At 43.0% G+C, this 27,056-nt stretch overlaps 4 protein-coding genes and 1 long non-coding RNA gene across 9 annotated transcripts in view; 3 read left to right on the plus strand and 2 right to left on the minus strand.

The window, feature by feature from the left end:
* Positions 1–551: 551 nt before the first annotated feature.
* Positions 552–7,973, plus strand: LOC121571696 (intraflagellar transport protein 88 homolog). Of its 2 annotated transcripts, XM_045209202.1 has the most exons (14): positions 552–701; positions 947–1,043; positions 1,165–1,210; positions 1,326–1,385; positions 1,887–1,940; positions 3,893–3,979; positions 4,146–4,216; positions 4,319–4,393; positions 4,496–4,595; positions 4,807–4,812; positions 5,022–5,108; positions 5,229–5,314; positions 5,597–5,712; positions 6,678–7,973. In XM_045209202.1, exons 2-9 carry the CDS (start codon positions 967–969, stop codon positions 4,578–4,580), a joined length of 555 nt encoding a protein of 184 aa, XP_045065137.1. In that variant the 5' UTR covers positions 552–701; positions 947–966; the 3' UTR covers positions 4,581–4,595; positions 4,807–4,812; positions 5,022–5,108; positions 5,229–5,314; positions 5,597–5,712; positions 6,678–7,973. The 2 variants fall into 2 exon arrangements, with proteins under 2 accessions (XP_045065137.1, XP_045065136.1); XM_045209201.1 differs by lacking the exon at positions 4,807–4,812.
* A 684-nt stretch (positions 7,974–8,657) lies between these two features.
* LOC123481115 lies at positions 8,658–10,864 on the plus strand. The gene is made up of 3 exons (XR_006657613.1): positions 8,658–8,781; positions 9,982–10,087; positions 10,652–10,864. It is a non-coding gene; the product is annotated as an uncharacterized LOC123481115 (long non-coding RNA).
* A 1,239-nt stretch (positions 10,865–12,103) lies between these two features.
* LOC121571697 (interleukin-17D) lies at positions 12,104–13,247 on the plus strand. Its single transcript, XM_041883321.2, has 2 exons — positions 12,104–12,657; positions 12,743–13,247. Exons 1-2 carry the CDS (start codon positions 12,359–12,361, stop codon positions 13,062–13,064), a joined length of 621 nt encoding a protein of 206 aa, XP_041739255.1. The 5' UTR covers positions 12,104–12,358; the 3' UTR covers positions 13,065–13,247.
* Positions 13,248–13,521: 274 nt separating this feature from the next.
* LOC121571698 (EEF1A lysine methyltransferase 1-like) lies at positions 13,522–14,930 on the minus strand. The gene is made up of 2 exons (XM_041883323.1): positions 13,873–14,930; positions 13,522–13,730 (listed from the first exon to the last, which is right to left on the minus strand). Exons 1-2 carry the CDS (start codon positions 14,174–14,176, stop codon positions 13,606–13,608), a joined length of 429 nt encoding a protein of 142 aa, XP_041739257.1. The 5' UTR covers positions 14,177–14,930; the 3' UTR covers positions 13,522–13,605.
* Positions 14,931–23,317: 8,387 nt separating this feature from the next.
* The window catches only part of LOC121571695 (exportin-4), a 51,778-nt gene continuing 48,039 nt past the window's right edge, over positions 23,318–27,056 (minus strand). Inside the window, exons 18-22 of one of the 4 annotated variants that reach the window (XM_041883320.1) lie at positions 26,856–27,036; positions 26,594–26,715; positions 26,218–26,466; positions 26,020–26,112; positions 23,318–24,786 (exon numbers count right to left, since the gene is read on the minus strand). In XM_041883320.1, the coding sequence (XP_041739254.1) occupies positions 24,589–24,786; positions 26,020–26,112; positions 26,218–26,466; positions 26,594–26,715; positions 26,856–27,036 (843 nt within the window). In that variant the 3' untranslated portion in view covers positions 23,318–24,588. Of the gene's footprint in view, positions 24,787–26,019; positions 26,113–26,217; positions 26,467–26,593; positions 26,728–26,840; positions 27,037–27,056 lie in introns of all 4 variants that reach the window. The other 3 variants (XM_041883317.1, XM_041883319.1, XM_041883316.1) reach the window with 3 other exon arrangements.

Here is a 27,056-nt window from a genome sequence, read left to right on the forward strand (position 1 = left end):
AAAGTCACCTTGTCCCAGAGAAATTAGCACGGTTATCAAAACGTCACGCTAGGGTAAGCCTACACGGAACACAGGCCTTTTTTTAAGTGTTTCTAAAATCCCCTATGAGGAAAAAATGTCCCTGTTTGGAACCATTTCCCTGTTTGACCGCTAGGTTTTATGGGTATTATGACTCATACTGTGGTACTCTATTGTACCCTATTAAGGGAATTGGGTGCTCTTATCCAATTGCATTGCGCATTGTTTTATTTATTATAAGCTTCTGTCGTAAGCATCCTAAATAATGCCATAGATTCAGTTTTAGAAAAATAGTAAACTTGAAGGCAAAAAAGGGAAGCATGATGCGAACCTGGTATTCCCACTGATTACAGAATAGGCTGCTAAACCAATGATTTACCGCAGCGACACGGTGTTATAATGAAAACAACAGAGAAACAACACCTCTATCTGATAATTACATGCTACTATTTATTGCTGACCAGCAGATGTCACTAATATGCATTATGATCAGATAATGAAGCTCTGAGTAATGAACCGTTCAGAAAGCCTCGGTTTACTAGAAATGACAACAAAATTCCAGCTCCTCCAAGAATATGCTATTTGCAATCAATATATTGTTCTCTCCTTTCAATATATATTGTTTTATCTAGTTAGCGAAGAAAGTATCTAGAAGCCTTTTCCATTTCATAGAAGTCTTGACCGTAAGTAGTTAGTATCCATTCGTATTTTAACTTATTCAATGAGCTAGCTAATGAGCTAGCTAGCCGGCCAGCTGGTTAATCTGATGAACTGCCCGAGTAGCTAGGTTTACCATTGTAGTTTGCCTCGTGAGAAAATGCCATTCTGATTCTTTATAGCTACTGTCTGTCAGTCAGTCAGTGTTCTTTGATGCAATGCATCAAATCTAAAACGTATGTTGTTTCCCTCTTTCACCTGGGCCTGACAGATTCGCAGAGGAGATGGAGCATGTGCATCTTGCTGGTGACGAAGAAGATGACCTGTACTCGGGCAACAACGGATACACTCAAACATTTGATTCAGAGGTAGTTTTAGCTAGCCTCGTGTCTTCTTTTGAATTAGAGTACTGCCTCATCTTCACTCTTGTTTCATACTGAATTTGTTATTAATTATAGTATTGTTGAGTTCATATCTTGTGTTTAACAGGAGCATGAAAATGATGCTGGTTTTCAGTAAGCAGTCAGGCAAGCTCGTGAGTGTTATAACAGTGTCATATACAGTTAGTCAAGATATGGCATAATTAAAGCAATGTGCTAAGACAATAAAAACTGAATCGAGTTCTACATTATTTGTGTTTATTTTCTAAGATGACTGCCCAGTTTCCTGGCATTGACATTGGAGGACGGGCTTTGGGAACCTCTTTTGGAGTAAGTATGGATTGTATAAGATTTGGTTTACTTGTTGCAACATGTTGATTGTAAATCAATGTTTCAATGATGGGTAGGCTATAAAGTCGGTCTGAGATGAAATTTTGTTTCTGTGATTCAAAGTATGGGATGCAAACAAATTGTTCACAGATTAATGAAATTAAGGCACATAGAACCAATGTCAATTTAGAAGATATAGTGTATTGTATTGCATTTGAGCATGTTTTGATATTTCAAGAGCAGGTTTGGCAGTGAGCGCAGGCTTCTGAAGGTGAGAGCTTGAGTCATGGTATACTTGGCAGCAAGTGAGGTGATGTGAGGTGAAATGTTAGCTAAGGGTTGTGAAAAGGTTATAGACAAACACCTGAACATATAAAGCCATGTTTTTAAAAATGTTTTTAGAGAAAATACCTGTAATGAGTTGATGGGGTTTTATCTTTTCAAGACCTCATAAATCCGCCTTCTAATTTGTAAATCTGTCTTTAATGCTGTGACTTGCAGTCAAGGATGCAAATGGACTCATCTATGGGCAGACCCATGACTGGAGCAGTACAGGTGAGAGCATCACTATTCAGTTCCTCTAGTTTTCCTACTGCCCACTGGGCACACACTGGTTGAATCAACATTGTTTATACATCAGTTCAATGACGTTGAACCAACGTGGAATAGATGTTGAATTGACGTCTGTTTCTAGTGGGTGGATTCTAATATCTCGTGAACAGACGCATGTAACACTGGTATCGTTGCGTCAGTCAACAGACTGTGGGATAAGACAACTAACGAGGAACTTTGTTCCAGTGCCCAGAAGTGGACAAATCACGATTTCACAGGTGTTTGCATCTTTAAAGTTTCAGAAGGGGAGGGGACATTTTGCCCATAGACTTGCCTCTAACTTGCAAAGAGAGCGGAGTAGAGCTACCATCCTGCTTCCGCTCCTCGTTCAAGTATATATTTCGAACACATCTCCCCGCAGAACTGAGGCATTTGACGCAATTACGCACAATTTAAGTTCTGGGTTTCCGACATCAATTGGATTCTGACTCAGTATTATGTGGACAAAGATTATGCTTAGTGTCATGGAAATCTGATGTGTGTGCTCGACTGTGGGTGTCGTGTTGTGTGACAGGATGGAGCAGCTAGGCCTATGACTGCAGTCAGAGCAGCAGGCTACTCTTCAGCCATGACCAGAGGGGAGTTTACCAGGGAGGGAGACTGAGGGCTGTGTGTTGGTCTCATTTACTAGTTTATTGGAGACCACAAGTATAGAACGTGATAACAAAACCAGTTTCTTATATTTTCAAGTTCTACATTTGACCCACTGGGTCAGTCCAAAGGACCAGCTGCTCCGTTGGAGGGCAAAAGTGAAGATACATAAGTGTTTGTTTCTGTCTCTGCTGCTGACCCTCATTTCAATATGCGATTCTCAGGATTTCTCCTGTGATTCTGTAGGATGATGAAGGTTAGGATGATTTAGGTATATTGGCCATGTTGTTTTCAGGCCGGATAAGAAGGTGAAGGTCCTGGAGAAGAAGGTGAACGACCTGATAGAGGAGAGCTACCTGGCGCACGGCTGTGGAGACCTACAGGTGGTCAGTCTACCCCTGCCTCTTATCTGAACAGAATGACCAGAGACTTCGCAGACTTAGGGATGTGTGATGCTTTACCTTTAACATTGCTATTTCTACCATTGTTATTACAGTCCCGAGATCAGCTAGTGGTCGCGACCCCAGTTTGGGTGATATGAAAATGGGGTTGAGGGAGAATTTACCAAATCCTGGTTTTTAAAAAATAGATATATTATAATATCGTATTTGTCTCTCAAAATCATTGTAATGTGGTTAACCTTAAAAATCTAAATGAAAATTATTAAAATCTAAAAGTAAAAATTCAACCAGAGAGCGCCCTTAGATCGTGGGAAAAGGCCATACTTGAAGTTGGACTTGATTAATTCCCACGGTGAATGGCTAAACCCAGTATGCTATGAAACCACATTGCAGGGACTTTGATATTACCGGCGGCAATTGATATGGTGTGGGGAGGCAGAGGCACAGAAACTCACATCAATAACTTTGTCAGATAACACTGAAACTAAGAATTGATGCTATAGCTAGCAATCAAGAGGAAACTGACTGAACGACTCAAAAACTCCCACCTTATGCTCTCTAAATGGACGTTAACTGTGAGGGCCGAGACGCATTGACTTTTGTTCGCTAGATGTCGGGGGGTGGTATTCACGAGGACATATTGAACTGTCTCACGATTCCCAAGCATGAAACCGCACAGGGGATGTGTGGCTATACTGACGAAAAGCAGATTCCATGGGATCGAATGGTGGGCTTTCGCACCATTCGCACCAGATCTCCAACTCCCACAAGGAGATGAGGATCAAGATCATGCAGAACATCAGTGTGGTCATCATCCGCATGGGCCAGTACTCTGACGCCATGAGCGAGAGCCCCAATATTAAGACAGGCGTTTAACTTGATCCTGTGTTACTATGCCATCAGAGACAGAGAGAGGATGAAGAAGGCTTTTCAGAAGCTCATCTGTGTCTTCTAGGGATCGACGAGGAGGACAAGTACATCCCACCCAACGTGAGCACTTCTATTCTCAAACTGAACATAGTCAGCACAGTGAAGTGTACACTACACCATGAGTCCAGTGTGCACGCTTCAGCACATGGAAAGTTCTAGGCTTTATTGTAGTAGCATTTACTGCATGTTATGCTTCCCAAGTCATCCACGTTAGTTTTGTTTTCAGGATGACACCCATGCCAACCTGGTGATTGAAGCCATCAAGAACGACAAGTTTCACCAGATGGAGAGAGAACGGTAACTGTCTTATTCATACATTATACAAAACATCACTGTTCATCTGTATGAAATGTTTCACTCATTGTTTCTGGCTACTGGAATCTGTTGTTTTGAATGCAGGAAAGCCCTGGCTGAGAAATTAATCATGACATCAGCCAAGCTCATCTCCCCGACCATCGCTGCTGGATTTGACTGGTGTTTTTCCTAACCTCAACACTAGAGGGCAATACAGGGTAAATGTGGGCTGGAGTCCCCTTGGTACAGTAATGGTAATACTCTGTGTGGTTGTTTCTGTAGGTGTGTGGACATGGTGAAGAGTTCCCAGTACATAGAACTGGCCAACGACCTAGAGATCACCAAAGCCATCACCTACCTGAGATAGAGGGACTTCAACCAGGTTGGTGTGAGTGTGTCACCGACTCTGAACAGTCTTCCCTTGTACCATATGAAGGAAATTGTATTTATTTTTCACTCCATCCTGTCTGTGTGTACACTGTAACGTCTGTCTATGTATCAGTTTCTCCCTTCAGCTGTTTCACCACATCTTTCTCCTCTTCACTCCCTCCATTTTGTTTGTTTTCCTTTTCTCCATCTGCATGGCTCTTAAGCTCGAGGTATGTGTTATACTCATTTGTTTGTATGTGTAATGCCCTTGTCAGATGTTGTGAGGTGTGTGTTTGTATGTGTAATATCCTTGTCAGATGTTGTGAGGTGTGTGTTTGTATGTGTAATGTCCTTGTCAGATGTTGTGAGGTGTGTGTTTGTATACTATATGAGCGTGTAAATGTTATAGTGATACTAAGTGATTGGGTTCCTTCTACAGGCTGTGGAGACTCTGAAGACATTTGAGAAGAAAGATAGCAGAGTGAAGAGTGCTGCAGCCACTAAGCTCTCCTTCCTCTACTTCTTGGTAAGACCCTCTCATTCTGATTATCAATATTATATAGTCATATTAGGGTAATACTCCTATGTTCAATCATCATTAGCATACTTCCTTGAACTTTTCTCACAGGATGTCATTTTTCCTCAGGTCTGACCTATAAGCGTCTGGGGCGTCTGGAGGAGTCTCTAGACTGTTTCCTGAAGCTCCAAGCCATCCTGAGGAACAGCGCCCAGGTGATGAGGCAGCTAGCCAATCTGGATCCTCACAGAATACTGGGTCTTTGTTTTTAGGCAAAGCTCAATGTTCTTTAAGGAGCGCTTTTCTACAACTTAAGAGCGTGATTACAATATATAGAGGGCTACATGTTTTGCGTGTATGTGATCCTTGACTGCAGCTCAGCTTTGAGATGTTGGAGGACTCCCACCAGGCCATAGAGTGGCTGATGTAGCTGATCAGTGTGACACCCACAGATCCCACTAATCTGAACTGTCTCCATGGTCTTTGTTCTTGTTCAGTCCTTCAGATATTTCCCCTCCAACATGGACATTATTGAGTGGCTGGGGGCCTACTACATTGACACTCAGTTCTGTGAGAAGGCCATCCAGTACTTTGAGAGAGCCACACTAATCCAGTAAGTCTCTAGTCCTCATCTCACTATAATATTGATGTGTGTGTGTCTTGAGTTTGTACATCATAATGTAACAAGTGATATGCTTTGTTTGTTGTGCCTCTATTCTGGCATTTCTGCTCAATAGCCTGGTGACAAGGTAATGTTGTATCATGCCCCTGCAATATTGATAACTTGTCAAGTGGTTTCATGCCAACTCAAGTGAAGTGGCAGCTTATGGTGGCCAGCTGCTACAGGAGAAGTGGTGAGGGTATCATCCACCTCAAATTAGTTATTATGTTAATACATTGATTTTATTGTCTGAATGAATTTGTCATCACCTTTACCGAGATATAAATAATTCTATGTGCAATGACCTGAACACTGCTGCTCCTTGTTCCTTCATCCTCTGGAAACTACCAGAAAGCCCTGGAGACTTACAAAGACATCCATCGGAAATTCCCGGAAAACGTTGAATGTTATCCACCCAATCCTTTCTTGTCCTCTCAGCATTACTTCTCTAATGTAATGGTTTATAAAAAATAATGTATTGATGCTGACATCTCTATGGCTGGTTGTTTTTTGTATCTCCTGAGTGGCGCAGTGGTCTAAGGCACTGCATCGCAGTGCTAACTGTGCCACTAGAGATCCTGGTTCGAATCCAGGCTCTGTCGCAGCCGGCCGCGACCAGGAGACTCATGGGCGGCGCACAATTGGCCCAGCGTCGTCCAGGGTAGGGGAGGGAATGGCCGGCAGGGATGTAGCTCAGTTGATAGAGCATGGCGTTTGCAACGCCAGGGTTGTGGGTTTGATTCCCACAGGGGGCCAGTATAAAAAAATATATATATATATATATATATATATATATATATATATATATATATATATATATATATGTGTGTATTCACTAACTGTAAGTCGCTCTGGATAAGAGCGTCTGCTAAATGACTAAAATGTAAATGTAAATGTTTTTCCCATGTCCCCTCCAGGCCTGCATTTCCTGGTGAGGCTGTGCACAGACATGGGGCTGAAATAGGTCCAGGACTACGCCACCATACTGAAGAAGGTGGAGAATATGAAGACTTACTGGATTAACTACACTCTTGCCTAAGGCTACTGACAGTGACACCACCATTTGAGGCCACTGGAGACTTTGGCTTCACTGTGTCTTTCCTATGGAAAACAGACAGAGAATACGGACATCTCACTGAATCAGAACCATCTGCTCCTAAATCAGCACTGAGATGTTCTTGGATCAGAATTGTCCTTCTAAGGAGCTAATCTCTCATTCCTGCTCTGTTGTTAACTGGCCCAGGTTTTGCTGACATGATCAACTCCAGTGTCTGTGGCTGTTTTTGCTCTCTGCAAGTCTCTTTGTTTTCACTATAGAAACCAACAAACAGTTGGATAAATCAGAGAGTGTCTGTGTTGTTGTATTGGTTGATGGTGGATTTGAACAGAGACATCACTCTCTCTACACTAGCGGGTTTAGTCGCCAAGGGAGGGCAGTGCTAGAGGGGCCCGGAGAGAGGGCAGCGCCAGCAGTGGTGATTGACCCGGCTGCAACAGGAACCTGAAAACCTCCATATGTCTACACACATCTCCAACCCTGATTAGTTATATTTGGATAGTAATCCCTCACAAAAATTAAGTTTACCAATTATATATTTTCTCTTCACTGCTGTCTTGAAAGTGGGCACCCTGAACCCTGTCCGCACCCCGCCTAAGAAGGTCATTGGTACGAATAGACATTAGATAGTAATAGAAAAAGAGCTGTTTCAGACTTTCAGTATGACATGATGTTTATCTGTCTAATCCCACTGGAGCTCATCCTAACCCCATACATTTCCATTACATCTCTGACCTGGAGTTTCTCTTCTGATAGTAACCCTTTCCTACTTATTAAATTCAATTAATATTTTATAATCACTCTTTGCCCCACTGCTGTCCCTGGATTTATTTAGACAGTGGGTACTTCTGACAAGGTCCGCACCCCGCCTAAGAAGGCCATCGGTGCAAGCCTTCTTTGTGTAGATGTAGAGTTTATGCAGTATGTGCCCCTTTCCAATACTTTTAATCCAGCTGTTACAATTGCTATGTCACTTTTCTGTACTAATTAGAAAAAGTTAAACACATTGCTATTCTGGCTTGACCATGTGAAAACAATTATTACTCTGAAACCGTCATTGTCATTGGCACATAAAGGGTGAAATGCGTTTGCTTGGCTACATACAGTGCATTCGGAAAGTATTCAGACCCATGGACCTTTTTCACATTTTGTTATGTTACAGCCTTATTCTAAAATTGATTAAATAAAACATTTTCCTCATCAATCTACACACTACCCCATAATGTTTGCAAATTTGTCCAAAATAAAAAACTGAAATACCTTATTTACATAAGTATTTAGACCCTTTACTCAGAACTTTGTTGAAGCAGCTTTGGCAGCGATTACAGCCTCGAGTCTTCTTGGGTATTAATTCACATTTATGACCAGAAGATGTCACCCAATTATTTCCCCAACTTTCCTTGGCTGCCACTGATCTTGCTCAACAAAAAATGTCCTCTGTGTCATCACAACTTTTTGAGATATAAAAAATAAAAATAAAAGATTTTGCGGTAAGTTGATCTAATTATTTTTAATTTAAAAGTAATCTGTACAGATTTCTTATATTTTCATTCAAAATCTCTCTCTCGAGCTGCCAGTTCTTGTATAGACTACGTACACGGACCCATAGAGATGTATAAAGGGCACACTTGCCACTAGATTGGTTAAGTCTGACTGTAAGTCGCTTTGGATAAAAGCGTCTGCTAAATGGCATATTATTATTATTATTATTATTATTATTATTATTATTATTATTATTAAGACCTCTATGGGCTTTGCTATCACAGAAGCGATCAATGGCAAAGATCAGATGTGCGCCCTCTATACGTTTCTATGGACACAACTGTCATGACATTTCTCCAAACACCATTTCTCCGCTCCCTCGAGAACTAAATGAGGAAACAAGTCGTGATCGGGATCATGGAAACGCGCCCGGTAGAGAGACGATTCTGAAAGTAACGCACGCGTTGTTTGACAAAGTAACGGTAATAATGCTACCCAATTTGAGAGGTAGCGCGTTACTTTACTCCGTTACTCATGAAAGTAATCTAACTACATACTTTTTTTGTCGTTTGTCAAATACACTAAGCCAGGTGACAGTGTTAAGGTATACAGTAACTGTTTAGGTGAGAGTAAAGGAATACAAGTTTTACAGTATGTTAGAAAAAGAAACACCAACATTTTAATACTCATTTTCAATGACTGAACTCCAGTCTAGCTTTACATTCCCAATTCACAGCGTCCCAGAAATCTTCTAGCGGGCTGCTGTGTATGCCAGGAATGACTCCCTCCTGCAACTTGCAGCCTCAAGAGAATGTTTGCACTGATCACATTCCAAAGAGAGAAAAAGAGCTGAAAACGCTCTCAGATATTTGAGAAAAACACCTAAGAGTTTTCCCTCTTTTGACCCTCTTGACTACTAACTCTGAATATATGGTGCTTGTACGTTCATATTTTGGAGTGGTTGTTATTTAAAAACTGGGGTTGTTATTACGGTTATTTTACTTAAGCAAAGTCATCATCCACTTATGACGACTCTGTCACTGGGGATCCAGCATGGTTTAAAAGCATTTCACAGACACTTCCAAATCAATGGTGCCCTTTGATCTAAGTGTGTAAGCTGCCCTCTTCTTGCGCAGGGAGATCTGATCGCCCCAACAGACGACAGCTGACCCTTTGACAGGGAAATATATAGCTAGACACTCATGGTATGTACATATTTCTTCTCCGTTTTGAGGCAGAAAAAGGGGTTGCTTTTCCGCTGGAAATCTCACTGCATTTTTTTGGTGAGTGGGACCTTTGGAAGGCTGGGATTTGTGGATCTTGAGGGCCAACGGAATATTGGGCCTCCTCCTCTTCCTGTTTTTATGGTTGGAGTTGTTTCCATGACTACCTGGTTGCCAGATGTGAGTGTCTCTTGCCTGTCCCCCACTTTTCTGGACCGCCATACGGACCGATCATCTGAGCCTAGAGCTGCCACATATTCTCCCTCCCTCTCCCTCCTCCTTTCTCTCAAACACACACAGACAGAGAAGCATGTGGTATTAAACAGCCTCTCATTGTTTATCCCTCTCTAACAGAGTGTAACAATCACTGCTAAATGTGATCCATGCAGTTACAGGGTAATGAAGGGGCCAGTTCCAACAGTAGGCAAGCAGGTTAATCCTGTGTCTGTGTTTTCTCAGACAGTGGACACAGCAGCCATGGCAGCAGTGCCTAGGCTGAGCGCCAAGATGAGGGCGCTGCCTGGCTCCAACGAACTGTACGAGGTCAGCAGCCAGTGAGACATAGGTGAGACACACACACACTCCCTCCACCTTCAACCGTGAAGACTTGCAGTGTAGTTTTTTTTGTCTTTCATTGTACAACTCTACCTCTGTCTTTCAATGGTGTTCCAACTCTTTCCTGTCTGCCATCATTTTCACGTCAGGCCCCTGATCCATCTTAACACCCTGTAGACAGAAGCATGACTGAGGGCCAGACTAAACAGACAGACTTATAAAGAGAGAAGCAGTATACCATCCATCTGACTATAGGAAGTGGACCATAGACCACACACTCTACCTCTCTGTCAGCACTAACACAGCTGTCACCTTCATGAAGTAACTTACCCTCTCTTTCCTAACATTGCTTTTCAGGGGATTGGTCTTGAGTGTTGTTCCCCTTGCAATGTTTTTAGTCTGTGTTGCTAGGACAGTTTATACATTTCACTTACCGTGGAGTTCTAATGTGGGTGTCACTGTGGACACCCCACAGTATCTGCAGGGAGTGTGGTACACAGTTGCCACAAATGGCTAGTGATCATGTGTGGAATATGATGATCAATAGTAACTAAATGTGTTTGTGTGCGTGTAGATGCCTCCAATGTGGATCCACTGGGACCTCAGAGGGAGAGACCAAAGACTGCAGCCAAGAAGCACACAGAGGATGACGACTTTCCCGATGAAGAGTTGGGAGACGACCTACTATCAGAGTATCCAGTTCAAGTTCCCCTTTTTTAGTCATTTAGCAGACGCTCTTATCCAGAGCGACTTACAGTTAGTGAATACATGTATATATATATTTTTATACTGGCCCCCCGTGGGAATCGAACCCACAACCCTGGCATTGCAAACGCCATGCTCTATCAACTGAGCTACAAAAAGTTACAAAAAAAGCTACAAAAAGTTCCCCTGATTTTCCCCTCCCCTCCTCCTTGAGAGTAAGGGCGTTTTCACATATGAAATGCGGTATCCTGGTTCAGTTTCCTGGAGCATTTGTAAGAAATCGACAGAATATTTTTTGCTTTCACAAGACCTGAAAATAACAGTTTCAGGGTGAGATTAGCAAACCGCACATTCTACATGACGTTTGCGAGCTAGTTAGCTAGCTTGTTTACAATGGGCAAAAAAGCTCCACGCAACTCGCGCTGATGCATTACAATACCTGGTACTCTGGTCCTGGATATTGGACCCATTACTATAGCACGGATCCGGATCATAAGGGTATATGTGAAAGCGCCCTAAATTAATTGAGTTTTCTAAACAAAAGTTCAAAGTATCTATACATCACATTCCACCAGATTATATTAATAAACGGAAACAATCTGAGTTTCACTCGAGCCTCCATAACACATTCAGGAAAACCTATGGCGCAAACTGATAAGATTATTTTCCCATATGCTAGCCTGGATGCATTTTATCACCTGGAAACTTTCTTGGAAAATCCATTGTTATTAACTCTATGGTAACCTCAGGACAGTAATACAGTTTTAATCCAGTTTAGAGGCACCTCATTTAAATGTATACTTTATACAGATGTTTATATTGCAAAGCACTATTTATTGTAATTCCCAAGGCTTCCCAGTCTTTTTGTGTTGTGACTGAGGCAAAGAAGTACACATATGTATCTGATTTGTCTATTTTCAGATTTTAAAAAATGTCACCATACATTTTTGCTCTTGTTAATTTTGGATGCATGGGTTTGGGTGGTGAAAATATTAATAATAAACCGGGTTGTTCAAGCCCTGAATACTGATTTGCTGAAAGCTGTGGTATATCAGACTGTATACCACGGGTATGACAAAACATTTATTTTTACTGTTCTAATTATGTTGGGAACCAGTTTATAATAGCAATAAGGCACCTCGGGGGTTTGTGGTATATGGCCAATATACCGCAGTTAAGGGCTGTATCCAGGCACTGTAGCTATCTTAAATTGAAAGTATGAACCTTGCCCGAGCGCAGGTGGATGAATTCTTGTCATAATCAACCGAACATTTCCTATCACAGCTGTCAGTGCCAGCCCATCTGTTCAACATTCTAACCCGAAAATATTTCGGAGTGGAAAAAAGCTGGATGAGTACCTGCAGTTCCGCAACCATTCGAGTGACTCAGAGCGCACTGCAATGTTTCCATCTGCGCAACAATAATTACATGGGAGGACCCTAAAATAGACTGAAGTTTTCGCAGACGTTAAACACGATATAAGGGGTTCTAAACCGATGCTGTATAGCCCGACAATACGTTTTTTTTTATTTGCAGTAAAAGTGAATCATTTCGTGTCCAACAGAAGTGCGCAACGATGTTTGGTCGAGTATCTTTCGTGTTTTTGCTTCTGGGGCTGTTATGCGATGTGGCATCGAAAGCCAAGGTGTCCAAGAAGTCTACCCGGAGCCGACAGTGTTTGGACTTACCGGAGGAGATCCTCGAGCAGATGTTTGGGCGGCTTTCGGTGGGAGTCCTGAGTGCGTTCCACCACACTCTACAGCTTGCACCATTGGAGCGGCAGAATCTCACCTGCCCGTCAGCGGGACGCCCTGTCCCCGACAGAAAGTCTCGGATCCCCGTCAACCTTCTCAGCCTGTCACCCTGGGCATACAGGTAGGAATACATGGGTCTAAATGTCAGGTGGGCCACAGTAATTATGAATGGGTCAATAGAATTATCTATGTTTCTCCTTCAACAGGATCTCCCACGACCCCGCCAGGTATCCCCGGTTCATACCCGAGGCATATTGCTTGTGTAAAGGCTGCCTGATAGGACCGTTTGGTCAGGAGAGCAACCAGTACCGCAGCACCCCTGTGTACATGCCATCGGTCATCCTGCGACGCACAGGGTCCTGCGTCGGGGGGCGCCACTCATACACAGAGAGCTACGTATCTGTGGCCGTGGGGTGCACCTGTGTTCCCCTGTTGGAGAAGGATAGAGATGCGCAGAGCAGCAACCAGAGCCTGGAGAGAGAACAGCCAAAAGCTGGCGAGCTCAGCTCCAACGACAAGAACATATAAACTATCCATGGACAGCAAGGCAATAGAATAAAGGGCTGTATAATTTGTATGAAAATGTATGGTTGGCTGTATAACACAACACAGTGTACCTAGCAGCAGCAGCTTCTGAACAGTAATATAACTCTTGACACACACTGCCACCTGCTGGTGAATGGAATTCTATTACATGATCATCTAAGCATGTTTCCTGCCTCTCCCTGCAAATGACATCTGACAGGTTTTTATAACTGTTTTTTTTTCTGTGTATATATGAGATATTATTTACACTGAGGTCAAGCATACATGAATACCATTACTCACTTCATAATTCCGTCATAAGGGATAAGAAATACTATTAAAAACAAGCCCCCCAGTCTTTTACCATGGTCCCCAAAATGAAACCTTGGAAGTCTGACAGGCAATGGACATTGCCCAACAAGATGGGCCTTCCTTGCGACAGTCACAGACAACATCAGTCAAGTCAGAACTGTGGGATGGATGAATGTCAGACATCACCAGCCAGTAAGGACATTTATAATCAAAGGGTTGCAGGAGCACTGTCTCAGGACAGGAGTATTGAGGGGTATTTGGTGAAACAGCGGAACTCGTTGGCCAGGTTGTGGTTGGGGAGGAAGCTGTATATCTTCAGACCAATACGTTTGTCTGCATGCTTCTCCATGATGGCTTCTGATGAGGGAGAGGTGGAGCAGGAGGGATTAGATCAAAAAGCTGCAGAGAGAACCATTAATCAATATGTTTGAATACAATGTGTAATGTTTCAGGTGTGGAGAAGGACACAAGCCAATGCGCACAGCTATGTGAGGCTCACCAGTGCAGAGCAGCACCTTGCCCTTGGCCAGGTACTTGACAGTCTGGGTGACCTTGGTGAGGCACTCCTCTAACAGGTAGGTAGGGTCAGCTAGGACAATGTAAAAACTCTGTGAGGCCACGTCCTCTGGGAGAGTGAGGGGCTCTTTGTAGTCATAGAAGATGAACTCTTGGCCATAGGTGGCGAATCTATGGTCATACTCTAGAACCACAGCCAACACACCGTCAGAGCCCTCCACCACACGCTGCTTCGGCTTCTGGAACACACTAGGCATGCTCATACAGGCTATTCTGGAATATGACATCACAATGTTAGCACGTGTAATGGCGGTCAATGTGCTGCTAACAGCTTAGCTTCCTCCACTGTCCGACTGCCCCATACTGGGCTCGAACCAGTGATCCTCTGCTTCGCAACATACGTGACCGCCCTCCTTGACAACGTAACAACCGATTGAGCTATACAAAAGGTACCAATTGGATAGCCTCTTCGCTCCGGGAGACCTGTACAGAGATCTCCGGTCGCTGAAGGCGACGTTCAGTACCCCGAAAACATATTTGAGAAACTTTTCCCGTCACCGAAGGCAAATCTATAATCTGGAATGCCTTACCAGTAGAGTTATCCGATATTACGATAGTATCATCTATCGACGATGATTGACAGCCATTGTCGATGGTGACGACATAGTGATGTGACATGACGGTTTAGCCTATTTGAACTTTACTGGCGGCGCGCAGTAAAAAACGTTGTCAGCAGTGCACAGCAGGTGTAGTAATTTTCCTATTCGCGATAGCCTATTTCAATAAATAGGTTATATACAGAACGCAAGAGAGGAATGTAGTCGAGACAGAGCGGAGAATTCCACCAAAGCAGTGCAAAAGTCAGAAAATATTGCTTCTCACACTGTCGGATGCATGGGATGCATGGGCCTTATAGCCTAAACCTATTCCATTTTTTTTTTTTTTTTATAAACGTACACTTCCTAACTATATTGTGTCTAGTGGTTTTAAAAAACATAGGCTATATTTCCTTCTCTCTCCATTTGATAGGCTTTGAATGACTTTGGGCTATCCACATTCATCGTTTTATGCATGGCTATCTCCTGATAAAACAATGAATGAATCCAAGAATCTAACGGAGTTCCATCTCAAAACGTTGTTTGAATAGCCTAAAAACAAAAGGTAAACAGGGAACTAATAATAAGAGAGAACAAACAACATTAATAGCCTATAGAAGCATTGAATGACAACTTTAATAAGGTTTAAGCTTATTAAGAAATAAATGATCCATGCTGGGCGGAAAAACCTTGACCCTCCATGAGGTTGAAAACCAAATGGCCAATAACCTATCTTCCTACTAGGCCTATCATAAAAGCTTTAAGACAAGTTAAAATTATAAACAGTATCAATCAATCAATCAATCAAATGAATGTATTTATAAAGCCCTTTTTACATCAGCAGATATCACAAAGTGCCATACAGAAACCCAGCCTAAAACCCCAAACAAGCAATGCAGATGTAGTAGCACGGTGGTTAGGAAAAACTCCCTAGAAAGGCAGGAACCTAGGAAGAAACCTAGAGAGGAACCAGGCTCTGAGGGGTGGCCAGTCCTCTTCTGGCTTTGCCGGGTGGAGATTATAAGAGTACATGGCCATTAAGGCCAGATTGTTCTTCAAGATGTTCAAATGTTCATAGATGACCAGCAGGGTTGTAGATGGTGCAACAGGTCAGTACCTCAGGAGTAAATGTCAGTTGGCTTTTCATAGCCGAGCATTCAGAAGTCGAGACAACAGGTGAGGTAGAGAGAAAGTCGAAAACAGCAGGTCCGGGACAAGGTAGCACGTCCGGTGAACAGGTCAGGGTTCCATAGCCGCAGGCAGAACAGTTGAAACTGTAGCAGCACGACCAGGTGGACTGGGGACAGCCAGGACTCATCAGGCCAGGTAGTCCTGAGGCATGGTCCTAGGGCTCAGGTCCACCGGGAGGGGAGGTATAGAGGGAGCTAGAGAGAATTAGAGGGAGTATAATTAAATTCACACAAGACAACAGATAAGACAGGAGAATTATACCAGATATAACAGACTGATCCTAGCCCCCCGGCACATAGACTATACAGTGGGGGGAAAAAGTATTTAGTCAGCCACCAATTGTGCAAGTTCTCCCACTTAAAAAGATGAGAGAGGCCTGTAATTTTCATCATAGGTACACGTCAACTATGACAGACAAATTGAGGAAAAAAATCCAGAAAATCACATTGTAGGATTTTTTATGAATTTATTTGCAAATTATGGTGGAAAATAAGTATTTGGTCACCTACAAACAAGCAAGATTTCTGGCTCTCACAGACCTGTAACTTCTTCTTTAAGAGGCTCCTCTGTCCTCCACTCGTTACCTGTATTAATGCCACCTGTTTGAACTTGTTATCAGTATAAAAGACACCTGTCCACAACCTCAAACAGTCACACTCCAAACTCCACTATGGCCAAGACCAAAGAGCTGTCAAAGGACACCAGAAACAAAATTGTAGACCTGCACCAGGCTGGGAAGACTGAATCTGCAATAGGTAAGCAGCTTGGTTTGAAGAAATCAACTGTGGGAGCAATTATTAGGAAATGGAAGACATACAAGACCACTGATAATCTCCCTCGATCTGGGGCTCCACGCAAGATCTCACCCCGTGGGGTCAAAATGATCACAAGAACGGTGAGCAAAAATCCCAGAACCACACGGGGGGACCTAGTGAATGACCTGCAGAGAGCTGGGACCAAAGTAACAAAGCCTACCATCAGTAACACACTACGCCGCCAGGGACTCAAATCCTGCAGTGCCAGACGTGTCCCCCTGCTTAAGCCAGTACATGTCCAGGCCCGTCTGAAGTTTGCTAGAGTGCATTTAGATGATCCAGAAGAGGATTGGGAGAATGTCATATGGTCAGATGAAACCAAAATAAAACTTTTTGGTAAAAACTCAACTCGTCGTGTTTGGAGGACAAAGAATGCTGAGTTGCATCCAAAGAACACCATACTTACTGTGAAGCATGGGGGTGGAAACATCATGCTTTGGGGCTGTTTTTCTGCAAAGGGACCAGGACGACTGATCCGTGTAAAGGAAAGAATGAATGGGGCCATGTATCGTGAGATTTTGAGTGAAAACCTCCTTCCATCAGCAAGGGCATTGAAGATGAAACGTGGCTGGGTCTTTCAGCATGACAATGATCCCAAACACACCGCCCGGACAACGAAGGAGTGGCTTCGTAAGAAGCATTTCAAGGTCCTGGAGTGGCCTAGCCAGTCTCCAGATCTCAACCCCATAGAAAATCTTTGGAGGGAGTTGAAAGTCTGTGTTGCCCAGTGACAGCCCCAAAACATCACTGCTCTGGAGGAGATCTGCATGGAGGAATGGGCCAAAATACCAGCAACAGTGTGTGAAAACCTTGTGAAGACTTACAGAAAACGTTTGACCTGTGTCATTGCCAACAAAGGGTATATAACAAAGTATTGAGAAACTTTTGTTATTGACCAAATACTTATTTTCCACCATAATTTGCAAATAAATTCATTAAAAATCCTACAATGTGATTTTCTGGAATGTTTTTTCTCATTTTGTCTGTCATAGTTGACGTGTACCTATGATGAAAATTACAGGCCTCTCTCATCTTTTTAAGTGGGAGAACTTGCACAATTGGTGGCTGACTAAATACTTTTTTCCCCCACTGTAGCAGCATAGATACTGGAGGCTGAGACAGGGGGGTATCAGGGGACACTGTGGTCTCATCCGAAGATACCCCCGGACAGGGCCAACCAGGCAGGATATAACCCCACCCACTTTGCCAAAGCACAAGGGTTGTGGGTTCGATTCCCACGGGGGGCCAGTATGAAAAATAAAAAAATGATGTATGCACTAACTGTAAGTCGCTCTGGATAAGAGCGTCTGCTAAATGACTAAAGTGTAAATGGGTATATAAACATTGGGTTGTTATTTTACCTGAAATGCACAAGGTCTTTTTTTTCTGGATCTTTAGAATTTTTACCCATTTTGAGTTTTGTTCTCTACTCCTACAATTACTTCACAGATAAAAGGGAAACTTTCCACCACCCACGTGGGTATATGGTCCTAAAAACCAATGAGGAGATGGGAGAGGCGTATCATAGAGGCGGGACTTGCAGTGCTTCAAGCGTCAAAAATAGAACCAAGTTCTATTTTAGCGCCTGCTACTCAGACGCTCGTTGATGCGCGCAAGCATAATATGACAAGGAAAGACAGCGAGCATGAAAGAGAAGAGGATGGCATTGGCGTTTCTCTATAAGTAGGGTGAGTCAACATGTTTTTCTACTTGCACGAACGCGCACGCACGCACACACACACACACACATAAATCAGAACCATGGACAGCCACATCATATTTAGCTTACGTTGATTGGATTTTCACTGTATTAGACTAAGCAGAGGTGATTTGATTATGTTGAAATGTTGAAGTTGAAATGGTGCTGGAATAGTGGAGGCAGCTCCTGTTTCTTTGCGACTTGCAGTAACTTTCTGTGGTTCTAAATTAATACTTGTTTAGTGGTCCGAAAATGTCGGAAACATGAACCATGCCGTAGGTCATGTAACTGTCTGTTACTGTACATGCAATATGCTTTGTGGACTTTACTGGACAGAGGTTGCTATCCGGTTTTGTGATAAAAACAAAGGTGTGGTTGAATTTAGGCCTATATATCACGGTCGCAATATGAATTAAAATGTTAAAATCACTGGGGGCTTCCCCAGTGGTTTTACCCACGCACCGATACGGTGCTGTGTAGACCTACAGTGGCAGTTCAGGAGGAGAGTCAAAGGTTTCTTCCGATTTGTATTTATTTATTAGGCCTAGTCCCCCCCCCCAAAAAAGCAATATCTTGCGGGCATCCTAGCCTATAGCCTATGCTCTGCTCAGTTTGAGGAGAGCGCGAAGATGAGGAGGACCGGAGGTAAACTTTGATAGCTTGCTACTACTATACTTGATTTGAATAAAAACAATATGTTTATTGCCCATTATGTATTTATCAGAGTTATTGACTTCACAATAAGCCAGATTCGAGTAACTTACATTGTGATGCTGAAACTTGAAGCAGCAGCTGAGGCACAATCAATCGGAAATGGACAGCGCATGGTGCTGAAAGTAGGGAAATTCGAGTAGGCATAATTCATTTCAACAGTCTTCATTTTAATTTGACTTTACTAACAACAACAGGGCTTTGTGTTGGAGCCTATTTCTTGATATTTAATAAATAAGAGGTAGGTCTACCTGTTCGACAGACTAAATTAGGCTATAGGCTGCTATATCCATAGATTTTGTCGGCCAATTCCTCCACCCACCATGCACTCTTTAAATAGCCTACCTCCCTGTCAGTGAAGGGCTTTTCATTTAAAACCAGGACTCGAATTCAGGGGGTATGCCATAGGCCTACCTTTTATTAAAATAAATGGCAAAAAGCACAGGACTACCCTTTGTTAGTTTAAGATTTTGAAGATAATAAAACAGATCGATTTATATAAAGTGATCTACTGTTTAACAGCGCTTTGGTCCGCAATGCTTTAAGCTACAAACAAGCTGTAAATATACCCGGGAAAGGCTGAGCTACAACCTTCTATAGCCGAGGAGACAAAACATGACTTTGCTTGGGAAGTAACCTAATTATGTCACTATCAATTGATTAAGCTATTCACTTTCTGTACAATAGATGTTTAAACTCAGACAGCTTTTAGGGAAACACTTGTGACCTTTCCTTGGGTTAATCCATGGAAGAAGAGGAGCCAGCAGTTAAAGCTTACATTTTCTGTGTCAGCAGGCCTACTCTATCTGGGGTGGAAAGGTAGGCCTAACTTCTGAAAGTACCATGCTCAGATTCCTAATGACTTCTTAGATTGAATTATTTGCAAACAGGGACAGTTTCGTTGCAAACAAGACACACTGATTTAGTGTTGGAGATTATATGATAAGATGAACACATAGGCATATCTCTCTGTCCATTCTTAGCCTGTAATTTCGGTCATTTGTGTGGTATTAAAAAAATGACCTGAAAATACGATAGATTATTTTACTATAAGGAGATCTTTCCACCCCTACTCTTGTTTGTCCACGGTGGTCTGTGAACCCACAACCCTCTGGCCCACAGCGCCATCAAAATGCATGCGTTGCCATGTAATGCATACAGGATGAAGAACAGTCTCTAAAACTGCATATCTAAGGCTCTGGTCTGTCCAAGAAGTGAGGGTAAACGGTAGGCATGTTCTCTATCCACTTAATTGGTTTGTATATAGGGAAAGGTCACTTTTTTTTTGAAGCGTTCAGGGAGGGTTTAGGTTAAATATATTTTGCTGAAGGGAGGTCCGATTTTCTCCATGTAACATTTATAAATAACTTTCACTTTAAAGGAGTAGTTCACTATTTTACAACTTGATGTTAGATGGTCCCTCCCCCTGAAACTGTAATCCATGGTTCTGTTATCTTTAAATAGCCACTACAAACTTCAGCTAACGTTAGCCGCCACATGCTAACAATCAATGGAAGTGATAATGTCCAAATCACCGAAAATCTATTCAAACAAACTCCGTATTTGGTTTGATGCTACTTAAGGTGATTTGGCGACTTTAAAAAAACATGCTCACATGCCCCCATCAATTCCATTGATTGTTAGCTTGTGGTGGATAAAGTTAGCTGAAGTTTGTAGTGGCTGTTTAAAGAAAACTGAACCATGGATTATAGTATCTCCTGGCCCATAGACTACTTTCAGGGTGAGGAACCATCGAACATCAAGTTTTAAAATAGTGAACTACTCCTTTAACACGTGCAGACTGGCACCAGTACTGATGATTGTCAGTGTGCTTGTAAAAAAAACGTTTTGTGGTCCTCTGTAGCTCAATTGGTAGAGCATGGCGAACGCCAGGGTAGTGGGTTCGATCCCCGGGACCACCCATACGTAAAAATGAATGCACACATGACTGTAAGTCGCTTTGGATAAAAGCGTCTGCTAAATGGCATATTATTATTATATTATACTACTTATACTTTTTACACTACAACCATATTTGTAGAATTTCAGGGGCCATAGACTTTAATGGGAAAAATTCTGGTCGCTACTAGTCTGCAACTGTTTAAGATGGAAATGACATTCAAACTATAAAACATGCAGACTGGTCTGGAATGGTGTGCTTGTATACAGCAAAATAAGTATTTGGTCAATAACAAAAGTTTATCAATACTTTGTTATATACCCTTTGTTGGCAATGACACAGGTCAAACGTTTTCTGTAAGTCTTCACAAGGTTTTCGCACACTGTTGCTGGTATTTTGACATGCAGATCTCCTCTAGAGCAGTGATGTTTTGGGGCTGTCGCTGGGCAACACGGACTTTCAACTCCCTTCAAAGATTTTCTATGGGGTTGAGATCTGGAGACTGGCTAGGCCACTCCAGGACCTTGAAATGCTTCTTACGAAGCCACTCCTTCGTTGCCCGGGCGGTGTGTTTGGGATCATTGTCATGCTGAAAGACCCAGCCACGTTTCATCTTCAATGCCCTTGCTGATGGAAGGAGGTTTTCACTCAAAATCTCACGATACATGGCCCCATTCATTCTTTCCTTTACACGGATCAGTCGTCCTGGTCCCTTTGCAGAAAAACAGCCCCAAAGCATGATGTTTCCACCCCCATGCTTCACAATAGGTATGGTGTTCTTTGGATGCAACTCAGCATTCTTTGTCCTTCAAACACGACGAGTTGAGTTTTTACCAAAAAGTTATCTTTTGGTTTCATCTGACCATATGACATTCTCCCAATCCTCTTCTGGATCATCCAAATGCACTCTAGCAAACTTCAGACGGGCCTGGACATGTACTGGCTTAAGCAGGGGGACACGTCTTGCACTGCAGGATTTGAGTCCCTGGCGGCGTAGTGTGTAACTGATGGTAGGCTTTGTTACTTTGGTCCCAGCTCTCTGCAGGTCATTCACTAGGTCCCCCCGTGTGGTTCTGGGATTTTTGCTCACTGTTCTTGTGATCATTTTGACCCCACGGGGTGAGATCTTGCGTGGAGCCCCAGATCGAGGGAGATTATCAGTGGTCTTGTATGTCTTCCATTTCCTAATAATTGCTCCCACAGTTGATTTCTTCAAACCAAGCTGCTTACCTATTGCAGATTCAGTCTTCCCAGCCTGGTGCAGGTCTACAATTTTGTTTCTGGGGTCCTTTGACAGGTCTTTGGTCTTGGCCATAGTGGAGTTTTGAGTGTGACTGTTTGAGGTTGTGGACAGGTGTCTTTTATACTGATAACAAGTTCAAACAGGTGCCATTAATACAGGTAACGAGTGGAGGACAGAGGAGCCTCTTAAAGAAGAAGTTACAGGTCTGTGAGAGCCAGAAATCTTGCTTGTTTGTAGGTGACCAAATACTTATTTTCCACCATCATTTGCAAATAAATTCATAAAAAATCCTACAATGTGATTTTCTGGATTTTATTTTCTCAATTTGTCTGTCATAGTTGACGTGTACCTATGATGAAAATTATAGGCCTCTCTCATCTTTTTAAGTGGGAGAACTTGCACAATTGGTGGCTGACTAAATACTTTTTTCCCCCACTGTATATATATTGTATAAAGTATTTGGATTCACCACTTCTGTTGAACCGTTAAAGCTACAAACACCAAACCAACTTTGACATGTACAAACTGACAACTTGGTTCTCAAAAGATTGTTGATTCTATTATTGAACTATAACAATTTCAAATTAGCATAAAAGCTCCAGACTTCAAAGGCTACATTTTATATTCACCATTGACTGCTCCATGCATTTCAGCTACTAACACCACCCCAACGTTCACATGTGCAGACTGACTCAACTTAGATGGCTTCAACACAGCTTTTTTCTACCATTCCTACTTCATAAACTATAAAGCATGTTAAAGCCCCCATTCATTTCAATGGCAGAATGCAAGCTTCAACATTCTCAACCTAAATCACTGCCACAAAACATTCAGAATGTTGTAACTAAAACATTTAGAAAGCTTAAAAACATATGGCTTATGATAGTACTCTCTAGCCTACTATACTAGCCCACTATAACAATTCCAAACCACCCCACAGTAGGTCACTATAACTAACAGCCTACAAAAACCCTATTACTACCATTACTACTACTGCAGTCACTACTACTACTACCATTTCATAACCATAAATACTTCAAGACTAGCAAGCACACCACATTTACTTCAGTAAATGTAATTTTCTGAAAACAATTTCTAATTTCAACTATTCTTTATTTCAGAGATATTGAAAGCACTTTGGGTTTTATGTTTTCAAGAATGATCCAAACTGGATATGGAACTTTTTTTTCTCCATATTCTGTATAACAGGACATTGAGATGGATCAAAATGAAAACAACAAACAATTTAAAAAGAAGAGGAAAAACAACTCAATATTTTATATAATAAGTTTATGTACACTTTTACATTTCAATACAATTCATTCAGGCATTCCAAAATAAATCAGGGTAGTGCTCTAAACAGAGGAAGGGCAGTGAGTCCATCTCAAATGCCATGGTTAAAACAAGTGGCTCTGTTCCTTTTTTGGTTTGTTATTGCTTCTTAAACTTCCATTCAGTGTGTTTTGAAGTGGAGATAGTGGTTGTGACATAGAAAAATAAAACTAGAGAGAACATTGCTAAACTTCAAGGGCCCAAACTTCCTAAGGCCTTCAATTATCTGTATATTGGCTATGGGCAGTCAGGACTGAAATGGTGCTAGGGAGACAAAAGGTTGGCGTAGAATACAATTACAATCTAGAATGATAAAGAAATCAAAACTAAATCCAACGTTTTCAAACTTGCCTCCCTTTTCTTCAAGTGAACTCATCATAACCATACAAATTCAGCTTCTTTGCCATCTTATAAAAACTTTCAGTAATTGTTTTAAACATACATTTTTTCCACTTAAAACCCCCCCCACATATATACACCCTTGATGAACACGAAGTGAATTGTTTTTTTGTCATCGGCCCTCCAGTTAACAGGTTCAGCAACCCGAAGGTGGTGGGATCTAGCCTCTCGTGGTCATGGAGATTTGTATGTGCGTGCTTCCACCGTGTTTTTGGTGTGTGTGACAGGCACAGTTGTTGCTGTAAGACACGTCTCAGCTTGGCCACACAGACACACTGGAGTCGACACATGACACAAACAAGAAAACAAAGGCACTCTGGGAGGGGGAGCGAGGGGATGGGGATGGGGAGAGAGGAAGGGGCATAGCGTTCTCAGAACAGATTGGCCCCTCCTGCTGTGTTCATCCCAACCCTCCCACTGGCAAACGTAAACAATGATTGGATGATGGGACAGAGGGGTACAGGGGGCAAGTCCATCCCTCTCTAACCCCCCCCCCCCACCAAATCCCAATCCCCGAAGCCACTGTATGTGTGCGCTGGGGGCCTTTGAGGAAAAAGGAGGGGATAGGGGGAAGAGCGGGCGTGGAAACCTGCCCAAATCACACCCTAGTCCAGTCCAGTCCAGTGCTCCCTTCAGTGTCTCAACCTCCCCTATTTTCTTTCACACAGTCTAACAGTGCAGCTCATCAGCTCGGTCTGTCCGTCTTCTCAATGGTTTGGCTTGGTCAGATGTGGTCAAGGTAGGTAGGTAAATCATCTGTGAGCGGCTTGGATATAGAGGGGCTAGGGAGGAGGGGAGCTGGGGGGCTAATAGTTATTTGACACAAAGTAGCCCCCCTACATTGGACACAAACTCCTCCAAACTCTTGAGGAAGGCCACCTTCTGCTTTCGGTCCATGCTGGGCGGCGTACTGCTGGCTGTCAGCTTGTTGAAGGCGTCAGCCAGTCGCTGGTAGATGATGGCGTCTCGCTGGGTGGCAAGCAGAGACTCCACCAGCTCCTGGTACTCCGCCTGGAGCGAGGGGAGGAGAGAGAATAGGAAATTACGTCATCCTACAAGGCCGACAGGAGGTACAATTACATAAAATAAAAAAATTGTCCACATACAGTGGGGCAAAAAAGTATTTAGTCAGCCACCAATTGTGCAAGTTCTCCCACTTAAAAGGATGAGAGAGGCCTGTAATTTTCATCATAGGTACATGTCAACTATGACAGACAAAATGAGGAAAAAAAATCCAGAAAATCACATTGTAGGATTTTTTATGAATTTATTTGCAAATTATGGTGGAAAATAAGTATTTGGTCAATAACAAAAGTTTCTCAATACTTTGTTATATACCCCTTGTTGGCAATGACACAGGTCAAACGTTTTCTGTAAGTCTTCACAAGGTTTTCACACACTGTTGCTGGTATTTTGGCCCATTCCTCCATGCAGATCTCCTCTAGAGCAGTGATGTTTTGGGGCTGTCGCTGGGCAACACGGACTTTCAACTCCCTCCAAAGATTTTCTATGGGGTTGAGATCTGGAGACTGGCTAGGCCACTCCAGGACCTTGAAATGCTTCTTACGAAGCCACTCCTTCGTTGCCCGGGGTGTTTGGGATCATTGTCATGCTAAAAGACCCAGCCACGTTTAATCTTCAATGCCCTTGCTGATGGAAGGAGGTTTTCACTCAAAATCTCACGATACATGGCCCCATTCATTCTTTCCTTTACACGGATCAGTCGTCCTGGTCCCTTTGCAGAAAAACAGCCCCAAAGCATGAAGTTTCCACCCCCATGCTTCACAGTAGGTATGGTGTTATTTGGATGCAACTCAGCATTCTTTGTCCTCCAAACACGATGAGTTGAGTTTTTACCAAAAGTTATATTTTGGTTTCATCTGACCATATGACATTCTCCCAATCCTCTTCTGGATCATCCAAATGCACTCTAGCAAACTTCAGACGGGCCTGGACATGTACTGGCTTAAGCAGGGGGACTACGTCTGGCAATGCAGGATTTGAGTCCCTGGTGGAGTAGTGTGTTACTGATGTTAGGCTTTGTTACTTTGGTCCCAGCTCTCTGCAGGTCATTCACTAGGTCCCCCGTGTGGTTCTGGGATTTTTGCTCACCGTTCTTGTGATCATTTTGACCTTGGGATAGTCCACGGGTGAGATTTCTGCATTGTGAGCTTTACATCACCATAGCCAATCAAAAAGAATGAGATACATGTGTGCAGGAAGTTTAAAACAAAGGATACTCACTTGATGCAGGCACACTAGTGTATATAGAGCTTCTCCCGCTGCCACTGTGATCTCTGTGTTGTGTTTCTGCAGTACCAGCATGTCAAACACCAACTAGAGAGGGAGAGATTTTCATTACAAAACATTTCCTATTTTTGAGCATAATGGAATGAAGCAGACCTTGTAGTTAGGAGGAAATCCCTGGAGGGGGTGCCTCACCTTGAGGAAGTGGCGTGTGGCGATGAAGAGGGGCGTGTCTTTCTCCTGGGACTTGGCACACTGCTCGGCCAGGGGGGACAGAGCCTCCAGACACAGCTGGCTGACCTCTGAACTCATGGAAGTCATGCCCAGCTCTAGGGAGTACATTAGACTCTTAAACAGCTCCTCTGGTAGCTGGGGGATCTTCTCAGGGAAGATCTCACAGATGAACGTGATGAGCTTGTAGTACTGATTACACAGAGACGGGAACTGAAAACACACAGAGACAAACCAGTTTAACAACAGTTTGTAGTACAGTGACAGAATGTACATCAGTGATTACTTCAAGGAAGGAAGAAGCATTGTTTAAGTATTGAGACTGGGCCCTGGGTCTTACCTTGAGCAGGTCCTGAGACATGAGAGGCAGAATGATGTTTACTCCAAACAGAACTACGTCTGCAGCCGACACCGACCGACCTGCCGCTCCCGAACCCTGCTCCTGCCCCCGGAAAACCTCATCTGTTCCACCATCAACACACACACACACCAGAGCATTCTGTAAGTATTGATAACTAACTAGGAACCTAAAATATCATACATAAATGCAGACTGATGGTCATTGGGGATGGTGGAGATGTACACACACCCACCGTCCACACCTGTGTCTGAGAAGTCAATGAACTCCTTAGAGAGCAGGTTGGTGAGCAGCTCCATGATGAGTAGCAGGTCCTGGTACTGGTCCTCCTCAGCAGCCACATCAGCCCTCTTCCTGCCCAGGTTGTTCTTAGAGTAGACCTGTAGTAGCGTCAGGCACACCTCATACAGCTTCATAGACTTTGACTGGGGGGTCAGAGAGGGAG

This window comes from Coregonus clupeaformis, chromosome 29 (genome assembly GCF_020615455.1).
Source record: "Coregonus clupeaformis isolate EN_2021a chromosome 29, ASM2061545v1, whole genome shotgun sequence".
NCBI classification, from domain to species: Eukaryota; Metazoa; Chordata; class Actinopteri; order Salmoniformes; family Salmonidae; genus Coregonus; species Coregonus clupeaformis.

Excerpts from the sequence above, each read along its gene's own strand:
- LOC121571696 (XM_045209202.1), top strand. The coding sequence starts at position 967 with ATGTGCATCTTGCTGGTGACGAAGAAGATGACCTGTACTCGGGCAACA. Across the intron at positions 1,044-1,164 it reads CTCAAACATTTGATTCAGAG|GAGCATGAAAATGATGCTGG; the intron begins GTAGTTTTAGCT and ends TGTGTTTAACAG. Across the intron at positions 1,386-1,886 it reads CTTTGGGAACCTCTTTTGGA|TCAAGGATGCAAATGGACTC; the intron begins GTAAGTATGGAT and ends TGTGACTTGCAG.
- LOC121571697 (XM_041883321.2), top strand. The coding sequence starts at position 12,359 with ATGTTTGGTCGAGTATCTTTCGTGTTTTTGCTTCTGGGGCTGTTATGC. Across the intron at positions 12,658-12,742 it reads CTGTCACCCTGGGCATACAG|GATCTCCCACGACCCCGCCA; the intron begins GTAGGAATACAT and ends CTCCTTCAACAG.
- LOC121571698 (XM_041883323.1), bottom strand. The coding sequence starts at position 14,176 with ATGTCATATTCCAGAATAGCCTGTATGAGCATGCCTAGTGTGTTCCAG. Across the intron at positions 13,731-13,872 it reads CAAGGTGCTGCTCTGCACTG|AAGCCATCATGGAGAAGCAT; the intron begins GTGAGCCTCACA and ends CTCCCTCATCAG.